The following is a 12390-nucleotide window of genomic DNA, read 5'->3' as shown; positions in this document are numbered from 1 at the left end:
AAAATAATGGTTACTTAATTGTAGCGCAGGTAAAGGGAGGCAATCATTTCAACAGTAATGTGTGTCGCTTAACCTAGCAATTTTGTACATTTGATCAAATACTTTATACATAATATGTATGTATACATATATTTCATTGCTTTGCAACAAGTCTTCAGAATGATCACCTGTCCTTTCTTCGTGTATGTTCAGACTTTTACGTACATGTTGTATTGTCGATCACAAAAAAATTCGAACACCAATATAATTTTCTACATTCTCTTCTAATCATATATTTATTTTGACTTCTATAATTTTGAATCTCCAATTCCTCATTGAGTTTAACAGCTGGCTTCGGAGCACTTGGTTGATTTTTTGTAAGTTCTCTAACAATAAAACGTCTGTCGCGAACGCTCAGAATTGTCGGACGGCCTTTTTACCACCTAGAATCAATCCTATCTTTGTCTCCATATCTTTTAACAATGTCCCACGCGGTACTCTTGGCTACCATTCAAAGGCTTGCTATATCCCATACTGACTTTTCGTAGTGAAACAGTACTAACTACGTATCTCGAAATATGTACGACTTTTACGACTCATTTTGCGACAGATTCGGAATAAGGCAAAGCATTATTCCTGACATCTCACAACACTCCTTCACGAGTCTTGGGAAACTAGGATTCACATAAGAAATTCCTCAAACATAACCACCTAGATAGCACATGACGCCTTAAAGGCGCCCATTTTACGGCTATTTTAGGTCTAAGACGCCTTCAAGGCGTCATTAGGCGTCATGTACTATATAGGCAGTGTCCAAATATTTTTGCGACGGACTGTAGGCGTACTTGTAATAGATTTACAAGAAACTACATAACTATTCTACTTTGACGAAATAGGGGTTACTTTTTGGTTTAAATTTGTCAACTGTGCTTTTGCAATTTTGATGGCCAAGAAAGTCTCTCAATCATAATCTTTTCGATACGTTTGCTATCCAACGGCTGCGAGCAACCCTGATAACCAGTTATGTACAAGTTTCGAGCTAATTACCTGCAATAAATGACAAAAGTTGTCTAAAAAACCGTCTGTTTCTGCATTTGACTTGGGTTTTGGAGGCAACGCCAGCTGACGAAACGGTAAAGCAAATTGGCAACAAATCTTGTAACATAACCTACGTCAAATTGAGGACAAAACCGGAACAAGGTTTGCGCGAGCCAATTTGCTGCATATGTTGCCGCCAATTTACTCACAATATGCGCGCAAGGTGTTTATAGCAAATCTTGCATAAAATTTGTAGCCATAACTTTATAACAGGCATTGTACAAAATTTGGCTTTGCAGGTTTAGCTGACTGGGCAAAAATGATAAATGTCATTTGTCTGTGTACGCCCTCATGTACTAATAGAATATGTGCATTTTAACCGAAAGTTCTAATCCGAATCTTCGTGTTATCTGTATCGCCACATTATTTTTGACCTTACTACTTTTACGTGTGTTTTTTTTAAATATTCCTGTTTACGTCGAAGATATTGTATTAAATATAATGCAACAATCTTAGGTAGGACAGATAGGAGGATGAATGGTGCAAGACGGGTTGCAGTTCTCAGGCGCATCCACTTCCATACATAACACAAAAATTCTAACTTCTAAAACTAATTAAAAAAGTAATCTCATGCATACACACGTAGAAATTTTCTTCAATATTTTGTTGCATACGACTGTATACCCAAAAATAAATCATGTGTTTAATTACCTTTCCTCTTTATACACTGGTTGCTCTCCGTTTCTCCAAAGGTATACCAATGGCAAATTAATATTCTATCGAATTATTGTGTCTACACTGTGAATTTTATGCAATTATAACACAGACGTTTATTTAAAACTGAATATAGTGGAAAGCTTAATAAAGGAGTCACGGTTTCCTTTTACCCTGAAACTGGATAAAGTTCTTAATAGCGTAAATTTATAGCAGTATACATACAGGGTGTAACAACAATGTTGGAGGATCCGGAAATGGGAGACTCGTGAGGTGGTTTGAAACAACTTTTTCCTTAGCAAAAATGTTATCCGTGGCTTTGGTAACGAGATATTAACAAAAATCCCCGACCAATCAGAGCGCGAGTCTGTCAGCCGAGTTCCCGCGGTAACGTTGACTACCAATCGCAGCGCGTAGCCAACCTTACCGCGGGAACTCGGCTGACAGACTCGCGCTCTGATTGGTCGGGGATTTTCGTTAATATCTCGTTACCTAAGGAAAAAGTTGTTTCAAATCATCCGAGGAACCCTTCATTTCTGGGAGTCGTATCTATTTTGGAACATCTTGTATATGTAGAAATGGTGAACTTTGCATTAATTCCTCTACTTGATGGACTTTACACTGTTTGGTTCGGAATAAAATATGAACTTAATAGCATTTTTAGACAATTATATTAAAAACAATTTAGATCGAAATCATTTTCGGATCATTCAAGGAACAACTTGTTTCAAATCACCTCACGAGTCTCCCATTTTCGGGTCCTCCGACATTTTTGTTACACTCTGTACTAAGAACTTTCTAGACTAGGGGTCGGCAAACTACGGTCCACGGGCCAAGTCCGGCCCACCGACTCTTTCTGTACGGCCTACAAGCTAAAAATAGATTTTACAATTTCAAATTTTTTAAAATTTCAAAGTACGTGCTCTAACGGGTGTATGGCTATTTGGCCCTATACAAAAAACGTTTGCCGACCCCTGTCTTAGAACACCAACGTAAACGAAAAAAGGTTAATTAATTTACCATATTTCACGTTTCCTGTATCATTTCGATGAGCGGTTTGTAATCGTCGTGATATTCCTTCTCGTACTCTCCACGGTATTCCCCGGGGTATTGCAAATACTGTTCCTGTTCAATCAGTTCCTCCGAGCACTTGTCTACCAGAGAGTCTAGGGATGCCTGGCGGAATTGTTCAATTTAATAATCGATCGCCGAAATGAATTTGTCGCGCCGGTGCAAGACGTGTTGCACAAAGCAAAAGAGACCCCGATACGGATATCATAATTTTATTAATGTATGCGCTGTGCAGACGGCGTAGGATGGAAATGAAAGCGACCGGAAGTTCTCGTTAGACCGTAACCAGTCAATTTAAACCGCTCAACCTGTCGTTCTACCCGGAGGACTTCCGTTTTCCGGAAGATCCCGAAGTGGTGGACAAATTTGTTTCGACCAGGGAGACCGGATATTGCCCGAATAGCTTTCCGATATTTATTTAAAACAGGACGTAACGTTCTGTAGGGTGAGTACCTTTTAAGGAGTCTCGTCTACCCTTAATTCCCCCATGAAAACTGATCGTCTTGATGATTTTGTTTTTCTTTTTTTAGGAAAGCATAAGTCCGACTTTTCGGTAGTTTAGTATACGCTTAGATGCATTTTTTAACACTCGGAGTACGTATCGTCAGAGCCGGCGGATTGGTCAACCGTGTTCCGTAACAAAATATAGAATCCGTACTAATAAACCCGTTCTTACTAGTGTGCTTTTATATTTAAATAAATCGTAACAAAGACGTACAAAAATAAATAAAAACAATTTTTTAAGTAGAACTACAATGTATTTGCGATGAAAAACAATGATTACGTAATCAATTACGTATGTATATGTATACATATATTACATTTGTAATTGATTACGCCCAACTTTGGTTGACTGTAATGTATTGTCTAATAGATCCGTTAAAAAGAATCAAGAGAACAATATTACAGGATCATTTGGAAGCTACAAGTATTATTGTATTATAAACAAAATTCGTTTTTTAGATCTCTCTTAAAAAGAAAGACAGACCCCTTGAGCCTTAAAGTATAACACGCATAAGTGAGAGAAATAGAAAGCCATGATTGGATTATGATATTGGACTATCCCTAACTGAAATAAAAAATAAAATTAAAGATGGATTCTTTATTGTGGATATTATTACCTCTTCTTGTAGAGGTACTGGTTCAGGTGGCAACAGATCGGGATTATATGGGGTAATGCAACGTGCTCGCCATAATGCAATAATTCCTTTCTTCAAAGGAAGAGGTTCCACTGCAGAGGGATCCTTTGTTCCTTCCTCTGTTCTATCCTGTTTAAGTAGAAATTATGTAATTTGAATTACACTAAAGTTTTATAGTAATAAATGGTTTTCGATTTTCCATTATGCTGCCTGTATCTTTAAAAATCGTTGTCGGTTAACCATGGTTGCATTTTATAAACTTTTTTTGCAAACAGTACGACGACAGATTCAACGACAGATAAGTAATAAAAAACAAATAGTAATTAAAGTTATATTTGCACAATAAATAACAAATAACTTTATCGTTTTGGATAATGTATTTAGATTTTTTCAAATATAGAAACAACTATTCCTTCGTTTCATTTAAAATTCCATATAAGAAATAATTATATAACGATTAATTTAAATGCCTAACTCTGACACGTATATGTATAGTTCATTTTTTGTACTATTTCATTAAACCTATTTACAACAAATCTTTCGCCATTGCAAACAATCCGCGGTCTAATGACTATTATTCGGTACTTTCTCACCTCAGTAATATCCTCTTGCGTTTCATCGTATTCGGGATCTTTAACGTTTACATAATGACCGTGTTGCATGCATGCATTCTCAAAGGTGAAGCATCCTCGACCGTAAGGCTGTGATTGTATTTTTAATAAATAATATATTTCTAGGGTAAATGCTCCAATTACTGCAAGTGTCTCTAATACTGCTACTTTATTTATTTCCATTAATAAAAACATAACGTATAAAGAATTTTGTACCAAAAATTTGATTATAGAATTAGGACTCTGATTTACATAAAAACAAATAAATACATGTATTGTATGTGCTTGGTATTTAAAACTGAATGTTGAAATGTGAAAGCGCAATTTGAGCGTCAAAAACGCGACTACGTAAGTAGGAAATGATGGCGTAATAATAGTCAAGAAAGAGCTGTCATTTTACTCTTCAACCTATATCTATTGTGCAAAATGAATTGTTAAAGTATATAAGAATTACTTTAAGTTTTGGGGTGACAGTTATAGGGACACTGGGATTGCTTGCACATTTTAACCCTTTTAGTGCCGGGCGAAATAGAGGTGCCTATGCGAGAAAAACCGGCCGAATTTCACAGTTTTACAAGGGTTCGGGAAAATGCTTATAAAAACCAAACGAGAAACGATATTTACATGATTCAAAAAGCTGCGTATTATAGATGAAATACAGAACTAAACAATGACACTAGTTTTTTTGTACTCATTTGAGAATTATAGAAAAAACAAAGGTATATATGTTTATAAATGAAGTAAAAGTTGAGTTCTCTCGTACAAAACCTATTTGCACATACAAACAGTCATCTTTTCACCATAATTTTATATGGGTCAATTATTATGAAGCATATACTTTGTATTTCCAATATATTTTGTAACAAGATAAACAATATTACATAACAAAAATAAAACATAACTTGAAGGTACACGGTAGGCGCCAGGCGGATTATCTCTTTCGAAATATGTAATTGTTATCGGTAATATAACATTGCTGAAACAAAATTATGTTGTCATAAATATTTATATTTATATATTGCAAATGTGTAAAATTTTGTTATTGCAACTCACACAAATAATTTATTTAGCACGCTTTCAAACTGTAACTGGGACGAAATATACTGTTCACATCAACGATCGTGGAGAAACTAACTGATCCTACGTTTCGCTGCGGCAATGCGATGTTATTTTGTGTTATATAAAACACTGTCGACAAGTACCGATAAGGGTCCAACGCCACAGCGATTTACACCGCAGATCGAATATCGCCTGAGTGGCGACCATCGGTGTTTATGTTAGACTTCGGTACCTCCAAGCGACAGGAAAAGGTCGTCGTCCACAAAGAGTTAAAACGAAAGACTATTTTTTTTTAATTCTCTCATAATGAAATTAGATCATTTATAACGTATTACAAATTTATTTTGAGATAGAGTTCTCCCGCAATGCGAATAGTAAAGCGCTACGAGGCGCGGGCCGATATATCGGCTATGGCACTTCTCGCCAGTGTAGCAGGAGCCGATATATCGGCTCCCGGCACTCAAAGGGTTAAGTAAATATTAATTAATTCCTTATTTTTAACGTATAAAGTTAAAAGCTACATTTTATTTCAGCTGACTTTACCCTAGATAGTAGCTCACTTTACCCCATACATGGGGTAAAGTGAGCCTTTTGCCTTTTTGTTTTCAAGTTGATTTTTAAAAAATTTCAAATTTGTCTGAAGTATTGCTACTCGTAATTTGTCAACAGTAATGTATAAATTGTATTAGAAATTTATTCGTACACATTTTTATTGAAAGGATAAAATTTTACTCTACTTTAAACTTTCTTAGGCCCACTTTGCCCCTGTCTCCCTTACACCGGTACCCTGGAAGCTCAGCAACTGTGAACAGTTTGCTTGCTAGCACAAGGGATAATTCCCATCCCAAGCCCCTGATTATTTTGATTTTAAAGTCATAAATCGTTGAAAATGCATGCGTTCTTTTTGTTAATAGAGTCTATGGGTCGAGTTTTAAATTATACTGCAATATTAAATATTACGCAAAAATTTTATAACTTTGAAAATGGAGGGGGCGGGAAATACAATTTTTTTCTTGTAGAGTGGGACAAAGGCCACTTTTTTTCATCCGGGGAGGGGGGGGGGGCAAACGCCCGTGATTCAGGTACTAAACAATGTAAATTCACTTAAAAAAATAAGAATTAATTTTTAGATACCTCCGAATGGTTTTTTTTTCAAATTCGTTTTTTGGTAAATGAATACTATTTTAACACAACATTTTTTTTGTGTGTTTAAAACAAGTTTGTAAACATATATGTACATGCGTTTAAAAACAAATAACCCAAACATTATTAAATAAATGATTTTTCACTGAGTATGTATTTGGGGTAAAGAAAGCTGTAGAGAAGGAACTACCCCTGGACGGAAGAGAGTGGATTTTGCCCCATCCTACAAGAAAAAGATTGGATTTTGACCCCCCCTTCTTTTCCCAGAGTTACAAAATTTTTGCATAAATTTAATATTTCAGTTTAATTTGAATCACGACCAACAGCTTCTGTTAACAAAACGCATACATTGTCAACGATTATATAACTTTAAAAACAAAATAAAACGTGTCTGGCTACGTACGGACTTTTTCACTGCGGCAGGCGATGTGTTAATATTTTTGCCCCCCTCCGACTGATAACCTGGCTACGCCCATGTCCACGGGTCTTACCAAATTTAACTCCCAGAATCCATGGAACCTGTGACGGGGGTAGATCAGCTGACCAGGCCCTTGCATACGATCCATGACCCACGTGCCCATAAATTTCGTGGCGGTGTCTGCGTATAGATACGATCCCATACCGTGACGAAGATCCTTTCTCCAGGAGCCTTCGTAAACGTCGCCGTTCACGTAATAATATACACCGAAACCGTATTTCTTGTCTCGCTTCCACTCACCTACGAGAAATGCGTTCTACAGGCCCAAAGTTGGGCAAATTTTATTTCGAAATAAAATTTTGTAATATAAATATTTTTAATGAATAATGTAAAATAAATATTTTTAATGAATAACGAATAAAGTCCCAGGATTTATTCGCGAATAATGAATAACGATTTTATTCGACGAAAAATTATTCGTTAGTCACAAATAAAGCGTTATTCGTTATTCGTTATTTGTTATTTGTTATTCTGACTAACTCCGCAGCGAAATAAAAGTCAGGAATAAATAAGCGACACCGCTTCCCATCCATGGACAGGAACCCGAGGGGTACGATGCGGTAAGGCCCAGAGTTGGGCAGAATTTTATTCGAATAATACACAGTGAAAAGCAGCAGTATCTAAGGGTGTCGTTCTGAGCTTTAAACAGTTAATGAGATTAACACTAGGTTTACGGGACGCGTCATTTTGACGCATTTCGAATGCTTTGTAACCTCGAAATTCTCTATGTGGTATACCTATCTTTATAGCTATGCATTAATTTCAGAGATCATAAATTGTGTATTATATAAAATAAGTTGTTTTTTAAAGAAAATCTGCGGGTTCGTTGACGCGTGCCTTGGAGATACCTACACGATAAATGCCCGTAAACCTAGTGTTAAAGAAGTGTTATTTTATTATAAAAATTGAAATTTCCACGTTCAAACAATTAAAAATGACGAAATACTTTTTTTTTTATCTTTTATTCGTTATTTGAAACTTTTTATCTAGATAATGAGTTTGTCTATCTCTGGGTAAGGGGTAACCTTCTCGAGGTAGCGGTTCACGATTGATGCGCCGCTGGTGCGTGTCGATGACGTAACCTTTATTCGCTGGTTCCTTCAAATAAATTCTTATTCGCTGGTTCCTTCGAATAAATTCTTATTTGAATAAATTTGTATTCGAATAAAAATTTATTCGTTATTGAACAAATTCGTTTTACTCGAATAACATTTTTTCGAAAAATTTATTCGCATTTTTATTCGAATAACGCCCATCTTTGCTACAGGCTGGCTAAAATGCCGGCGACAGACGGGTGACTGTTTAGTGCTAGAAAGTTGGTAGGCGTATAGCTACTTCAAAGATATAGCGTTGGCCATACCCTTACCGACCCTAAAGTTTATGTGTTTCGGTAGCCTAATCCTGTCACTCGATACCTTTGAGCAGGGACTTAAACCGGTATGATTTCGATACCGGTATTATGCCATCAAAGCTATATCGAAATCGATGTATTACTGAAAACCGAAATAAATACCGGTACTTTTTCGGTTTCTATAAACGTGGGGTTTATATTTATAAGGCGAAGGTTCCACCGAAAATTGTGCTCGACCATCGTTCAGAGGCGTACGATGACAATTTGGCATCGGTTTTTCCGTAATAATGTAATTAAACAAATTCTTATAGCGTACTAATTTCAGATTTGAAATACTACTGGCCCTCTTATTCTTGATGAAAGCTTACAAAATCGTAAATTTCTTTCAAATATTCCAGTCTTTTTCGTTTTATTCCTTGGAGCCCCATAGCTGAAAGAGACCCACAACACTGAGTGCGGTGGGATACAATAAGCCCCTGATGATCGCGTACTAATGGTTTAAGGATCGGCTACGTTTATGGCAAACGCTATATCTTTAAAACAGCTTTATGTAAAAAAGAAAAAATTGATTTTTTTGACCCGTCACAGTAGGGAGACCCCTTAAAGCCCGTACCAATATATTATTGAGTTCATCGTTAAAAGAAATAATTCGTTTTGAAAGGGTTAAACGTATTAACTTGTCATGTGTCGTTTGTCATTATTTAGCTGGGAGGGACGTGATTACTGGAACAGAGGATACGTTTCGATATTTCAGGGGATGGGTAGGGTATTCGTCATGATATCATACGATATTATTCATTCCATTTCAGTCCCCTTCTCCCACTTCATAAAATATTGAAATACGTGGGACGACATTCTGGCGTATTTAAGAATTATTATGTGTCTCCCACGCTCTACGTATCGTCTTTCGTAGATACGGGTACGCGACTAGGCGACTACGACTGTACGTACGGCCATTGGCGTAATTAGGATTTTTGTCTGGGGGGCCAGGTATTCTGACTTCCCATCAGACACCTGTACGTATTTGAGGACAATATTATATTTTTAGTATTTAGTTGCGTTGCCTATTGCACTTCGGCCCAAATATTTATTTTTTATAACAGAAGATTTTAGTAACTGACGAATGTTTTTTTACATATTTCAATACTTTTTGGACGGCGCGGCAGGGGGCAGTCCGTATTCTGGGGGAGGGGGGGGGCAGGCCCACCCTGGCTCCTGCCTAGTTACGCCAATGCGTACGGCCCACGTTTTCGTGTTTGAAACGGATCATTCTATTTCGATAGGTGATTCCGTACCCTCGTAACGCGTTCCGTCAGGGTACCAAAAAGTTCCCTGGCCGTATTTTACGCCGCGTCTCCATTCACCCTCGTATCTGGCGCCAATTTTAAACACGTACAGTCCACGACCGTGCCTCAGCCCCTTGCAGTACTGGCCCACGTACATGTCGCCATTCGGGAGCAACGCCTTACCACGTCCATGTCTCTCGCTCTTGTCGTTTCTCTCGCCCTCGTATAACTGAAATTTCACTCTAGTTGTTCAACTAATTCCTTAAAAATTTCCTCCCGATCACGGCTCATCCAATTGCATCGGTTCGTGCAACTGCAATTTTACTCTCCTTGTCTGCCGAATTACTCAAACAATTCACATATAAAGCTGCTATTTTGGAAGATGAAATGCAGACAAATAATCTTAACATTCTCAGAACATTTCCCGAACGTGTAAAAGTAACATTTTCTATACTTTTTGGGAACATTTAAAGAGTTTTTCAAAACGTTTTGGTAATCTCTTAAAAGGCGTATAAGAAACGTTTCCCAAATGTTTAAAATTGCGATTAGATTTCATTCTGTGCAAAGTGATAGAGGTTAGGTTAGGTTATGGATAACAGTAAAACAAATTCAGCGATATTTGCGTTACAATGGTCATTGGATAATTTTTAAAGAAATTCTACCAACTGACGTACCAAAAACTAGTTCTGCAGATGTTTGACCGTTGGAGAATGTTGACAATAACATAAACAAAAAATTACCGTTCTGTGAGTGTCTTTTGTTTCATAACTTTTCTTTCATCCATAACTTTCGTTATGAAAAACAAATCCGACTTCCATTTAAAAAATTGAAACTGACCTTAAAATTTTGAAAAATGTAGGTAATAGAAATAAATCGAATAGTTCACTATGCGGTAGTGATGGGCACCATCAACTAATGACAATTTAGTCGCAACATACTTTCGACTATTTAGTCGATAGTTTTTAGTCGACTGAAATTTTGCTTTATAGGTTATGTATAGATTATGTCATCAACTTTTCAGCACCATTGATGTATTTACCTTTTGGAAATCTATTAGTTCATAGATAGAATTTCAAGAATATAAGTGGTAAACAAGTTTTTTTAAACAATTACTAATATTCGATCTTTCGTAACCTATTTAATATTGGCACTTAAAAAATTAACTGCTGTAAATTTTTTATGAAAATCAATTAGGTTATAAGCAATAGTTTGCATAGCTCTACACGATTGTATACGAAAATGGCTCATCGAGTGAGAAATCTTATTATTAGTGATAGTGACAGTGACTTCAATAGGAATGAAGATACGATGTCATGTATAAGTGACGATGACGTTCCCTTGGCTGATAGATGGAAAAGTTTATAGGACCAAAGAAAATTCGAGAATTCCAACTGCCACGGTAAACTTTGAGCCTCGAGATTTTAGTTATACGGGAATCTGTACAAGAGTACTGCATGAATTGATATTTTTCTTAATTACAAATCTCGTCCTAATAATAATCAAACACACGGGGTAGCTCGTCCGTGGCTATTGTACGAACAATGTTATCGCGAAATATCTCGTCCGTGGTAGCGAATTGGTTAAAAAAAACAAACTTGACCTTCATATGTCCTCTACGCATTTACTTACAAAAAAACTAATTACATCAAATTATGTCCCCCTTGAAATTATACAACTTTTATCTGAAACATTTTTTACTAACATCATTATTTACGCAGTAATCGAAGTGGTGCCAGTTACGTGAACCACTCGGTATATGTATGTATATATATGTACATATGCATTTATCGCTTACAATGTAAGTCTTACATAATTTTTAATCAAGTTCACCGTGATTGTTTCTTTCTATCAAACCATGTAGAAACCTTGACGAGGCAAACAAATTGCTACTTGTCTACAATCTTTATACATTAATCCACAAAAAGTTGTATTTGCATAAACGTCGGCAATATACATATATAGTTATGACACCCTGTTTAATATATACCGTGTCATTGCGATTCAAACTGGTTCGCAGTTTCATTCTGATAATTCAAACATATTTATGTATTACATTCCCGACACGTTTTTTTGTTCGACATCAAGTTGTGTAGGAGTTTGTTGAAAACGTTAACGTAATTCGCGAACATAATTACAATGAAGTATCGGAATAATTGATTCTTAAAATGAAGAAGCACCTACCCCCAGCGGATTAACCTCCTCTTCCCCTTTCTCGCCAGGGTATTCCGACATTTTTTGTCAAAGATGCGACTTTTGTTGCTCGTTTCATGATGCTCAAACAACAAATCACCGTCTGATAATTTCATGATGTATTAATTGTATCTATAGGGTCACTCCACGTGAAATGGAACACTTTTTGGAGCAACATTTCGGATTTTGTTCAGATTTGAATATGTTGTAGTCTTTAGCGATATATAAACAAACCTCGAACGATTTTTGAAAATTTAAAAAACTGTTGATTTTACAGCTGTTTGAAATTTAGTTTATTTATCTATTTAAATAACAATTTTTAACAATTTCC

The 12390-nt window shown here is 36.3% G+C and overlaps 1 protein-coding gene across 1 annotated transcript; it reads right to left on the bottom strand.

Moving 5' to 3' along the window:
- Positions 1-2757: 2757 nt before the first annotated feature.
- Positions 2758-12101, bottom strand: LOC107190020 (radial spoke head 1 homolog). Its single transcript, XM_015578739.1, has 6 exons — positions 12051-12101; positions 9879-10098; positions 7246-7472; positions 4527-4642; positions 3924-4065; positions 2758-2907 (listed from the first exon to the last, which is right to left on the bottom strand). Exons 1-6 carry the CDS (start codon positions 12099-12101, stop codon positions 2758-2760), a joined length of 906 nt encoding a protein of 301 aa, XP_015434225.1.
- Between the last annotated feature and the right edge of the window lie 289 nt (positions 12102-12390).

The sequence above is a fragment of the Dufourea novaeangliae genome, unplaced genomic scaffold (assembly GCF_001272555.1).
Source record: "Dufourea novaeangliae isolate 0120121106 unplaced genomic scaffold, ASM127255v1 scaffold11, whole genome shotgun sequence".
Lineage (NCBI taxonomy): Eukaryota > Metazoa > Arthropoda > Insecta > Hymenoptera > Halictidae > Dufourea > Dufourea novaeangliae.
The sequence above is the reverse complement of the archived record's forward strand: the minus strand, read 5'-3'. Positions and strand labels throughout refer to the sequence as shown.